This window comes from Haplochromis burtoni, unplaced genomic scaffold (genome assembly GCF_018398535.1).
Source record: "Haplochromis burtoni strain Fernald_Lab_line unplaced genomic scaffold, NCSU_Asbu1 Contig_603, whole genome shotgun sequence".
Taxonomy (NCBI): domain Eukaryota; kingdom Metazoa; phylum Chordata; class Actinopteri; order Cichliformes; family Cichlidae; genus Haplochromis; species Haplochromis burtoni.
Window position 1 is genome coordinate 69,733 of NW_024582964.1, and position 3,977 is coordinate 73,709.

The 3,977-nt window shown below is 40.7% G+C and overlaps 1 protein-coding gene across 2 annotated transcripts in view; it reads left to right on the top strand.

Annotated features, from left to right (window-relative positions):
* The first annotated feature begins 811 nt into the window (after positions 1–811).
* creb3l1 (cAMP responsive element binding protein 3-like 1) overlaps positions 812–3,977 on the top strand; it is a 46,712-nt gene continuing 43,546 nt past the window's right edge. For both annotated transcript variants that reach the window (XM_005948719.2, XM_005948720.3), the window contains exon 1: positions 812–1,182. In XM_005948719.2, coding sequence (XP_005948781.1) covers positions 1,072–1,182 — 111 coding nt within the window. In that variant the 5' untranslated portion in view covers positions 812–1,071. The remainder of the gene's footprint in view (positions 1,183–3,977) is intronic.

Below are 3,977 nucleotides of genomic sequence, written 5' to 3' on the forward strand. Positions count from 1 at the left end.
CAAAGACCTGAGTCTCCGCAGCAGGTACAGCCTGCTCTGCCCTTTCCTGTAGAGGGCGTCTGAATTATGAGTCCAGTCCAGTTTATTGTTCAGATGAACACCAAGGTACCTGTAGCTGTCCACAGCCTCAATGTCCATACCTTGGATGTTCAGTGGTTGCAGTGGAGGATGTTTGTGCCTGCGGAAGTCTACCACCAGCTCCTTGGTTTTACTGTGTTGATCTGGAGGTAGTTCAGCTGGCACCAGTCCACAAAGTCTTGGGTCAGTTCTCTGTACTCCTTGTCGTCCCCATCAGTGATGAGGCCGACTATTGCAGAGTCATCAGAGAACTATATATATTATATATATATATATATATATATATATTATATATATATATATATATATATATATATATATATATATAATATATAATATATATAATATATATATATATATATATGATAATTATTATATATATATTATATGTATATATATATATATATATATATATATTTGTGTGTGTGTGTGTGTGTGTGTACTTAATTACTGTGGTGTAGTATGTATGGCAACTGAGGAAGTCTTTATCAGTGGTAAAACTTTCACATTTTCTGCAGCCATCCAGTGGGCCAGATTGGAGTCTGTGTTGGGCCACTCCTGGACCCCAGACCTTATATTTGACACCCCAGATCTAAAGCCCTAAATGGGTCGCGTAGTCTTCTTCTTTTCTTCCTTTTTGTTAATGAGCGAATAACAGACTACAACTTTGTTTTGTGGGCGTGTTCTTTTTTTGGACGTCACGTGGGCGGGGCTTCTCTGAATATTCATCAGCGAGTGGCTGAGGCGGCGCACGCGAGGAGAGAGCTGGAAGAAGCGCCGACGTCTCAGCGACACGCAACTGGAGGAGGATGTGAAAATTTGACATTTGTCAGCGCTGACAGTGAGAGAGAGAGAGAGAGCAGCAGCAGCTGGAGTCACACACAGGCGGTGCGAGGCCGTGTGAAAACAAACTGCCCGCTTTTTAATGGTCTGACTTAAAGACGCGCACAGCTGTCCATCCGTCCGGTGAGCTGCAGACAGACGCAGGCAGTCATGATGGACTCTATCTTAGACAGTTTAACAGCGGAGAAACTCTATCCGTCCGGAGGGACCAACCTGTTGGACCTGGAGGAACTCAGCGACGGAGATTTTCTCACTAATGTGGTGAGGCTTTTTTTTTTATTACATTTGTATCACCGCAAACTCTTAGTGCTCTTTCTCTTTCTATCTTTTTTTTTCTTGCCATCTACGTTAAAATCAAACGCACCTACACTGCCTGTTCCGCCCGGAGCCGGACCTCAGGAGGGCGGTGTAGCTGTTAGATCCTGACAGACATCCGGGGCTCGTAACCTGTGCTCATAACCCCATGTGTGTACGTGTGTAGGGGTGTGTGTGTGTGTGTTTAATTGTGTAAACTAATGTGTTTACGAGATCGGGAACACACACAGGCTGGGGTGTTACTGGTTAACTTGCGTGTGTGTGTGTTCAGCTGGCAGATGTTGCAGCATTCACCAGCACACCTGACTATTAATTTAGTTTGTGTGAGTGTGTGAGTGTACTAGCTCTTTCACTACAATCTCAAGTGTTTTTATTTCATTAAAACTGAATCATTTTATAAAGAAAAAAGAAAATAGTCTTTAATCCCTCCTTTATTGTAATCTACCTAATTATTGTATTTATCTCTTGATGGCTTCATCCGATTTCCAATCTGTCTTTTTATGCAACCTTGTGGAATCATCAGTGATAACCCTAACCCCAATTCTGTGCTATCACTGTATTTTTTATTTGTATTGTTATTCTATTTATTTAATTTTTTGGCAATCTTTCTGATTTAAAAAAACCCCAAACAAACATTTTTTGCTTCTCAGAAACATGGGGTTAGGATTGGGGCTGGTCATCATCACTCATGGCGACTTAAACCCCCGCACACCTGCGAGTCCAACGGCACTTGTTTCCCTCGGTGCTCTGAGCACATCCCCATCCTTGCAGAGACACCTCGTCTGTCACTATTACAAACAACAGGATGTGGCTGTGTAGAATCATGGTTGTTCATCAGTAGCACCAACAGTAGATTTCTTGATATAGCAAAAGTGCTGCAACAGCAAGCCAGGATTTGATAAAGAATCAAGGGTTCAAATTGCTCCATGGATAGTGAGTCATTGTTATGTGGAGATTGTCTGTTTAACGCTGGCAGCCGAGCTCGTGTTTCTGGTTCTGCACTTTTTTTTAGCCACACTGTTGAATGTAAACACAGTCAGAGTTAATAGTGATGAGAGGATCGATAAAAGCCTGTGAGCATGGCGGGACGCGTTCATCCTCGCCAAGTACAGTGAATGTGCGCCGTGCTCCAGAGAGTTCCTGCACCCTTCTCTTTAGGGACTTAATTGCTGCAAACCACAGAGGGCAGACTCTGTTAAGAGCAGCATCTTTTGTCTTTGTTTCCCTTCATTCGCTCACTCTTTTTCCACTTTGTGTCATCCCCACTTTTCTTTTTTTAAACGCCACAGGTTTTTTAGGCAGACCTCTATTCTAGTCGGTGAGTCAGCCGAGCAGTCTGCTCGTGGTTTAAAACCCCACAACACTGTTCTAAATAAAGTAGTCCACTCTGCTGTGAAGCCACTAGGCTGGGCTGCACCACAGAGGACATGGGAAAGGATGGCTGATTAACTGAAATTTCAGTCTCTCTCAAGTCTGCAGCATGAGCTGAGAGTTCTGCATGCCGTTGGTTCATTTTTCCTTTTATTTATTTAGCTTTTTTTCAGGTGTATATAACTCTATTACTTTTCTGTAATTAATGAGTTCTTATTTAAACCCACACTAATGTGCTTTTTTTTGTTGTTGTTGTTGTTTTTTGCTTTCCTACTAACCATCGTAGGAAATTGCATATTTACTCCTTTTTGGCTCCATTTTAGTCTCAACCAACTTAGTTGCAGTTAACAAGTCTTTCATGTTACTTGTTGTCTTTTTATTCTCATTTAAAATAAAAATTACAATTCTTCTATGTTTATGTACAGAATTGTTTGAGATTGTGGTTTGTGCAGAGATGAGCAGAGAGCTCTGTTTTTATATATATATATATATACATATATATATATTTTTAAGTGGCATTTATTACCACAATGGACAAGTTTTTAATAATGTGTTAAAAGCTGGACGACTCACTGCTTGGATGCAGGGAGACCTCAGCTCTTTGGTTTTTAATAGGCTGTGCACTGTGGTCCAGTCCAGCAGGGGTTTAAACATTTTTTGTTCTGCTTTTTATTTACCTTTTTACAGTATATAGCTTTTAATAGCCAGTGGGTACAAGAAATAGGTGTGGGCAGCAAGACAAAACAAAAATCGATTGTCAGCTAATGGGACAATTTACTGCAAATTACTGCCCGTGAAATGAATTTGCCGGGCCTGACAAAGAGCAGAGTGCGACCAAATATGAGCACAGACGTGGAGTTTTATTGATTTATCATTTTGAACTCATATAATGCGATCGTGACGCAAGCAAATTCCTCAAATTTCCAAACATAAGGTGTTTGTACAAGAAACCCTCCTCAGCTCTTCGTCTGATGACTGCTGAATAATAACAAGAAAGAAAAATTAAGACACACGTAAGCATTAAGTGCGAATCACTTTAAAAACACAAGAGGCACGGTTAAACAGGAGTGTCCTTCGGCTACTGTTAAACCTTTACAGATGCTTTGATCATGCGTAGAGAGCAAAAATTACCACCTGCCAGCAACTCATAAATGTTCTCCTTAATCCTAAAGGAAATGAGATTGGAGGCACAGCTAATTATTTTCTCAGAATGGATTAATGTGCCTTTTATTTTATTTTGTAGTCATATGACCCACAGCCACATAACGCAGGGGTAACGAAGTTGTAACTATGGCAACAACAATGCAACCTGTTAACAACTTCAAGTATGAATAAAGAGAAGTAAAGCCATTGAAGTTTTTTATTTTTTT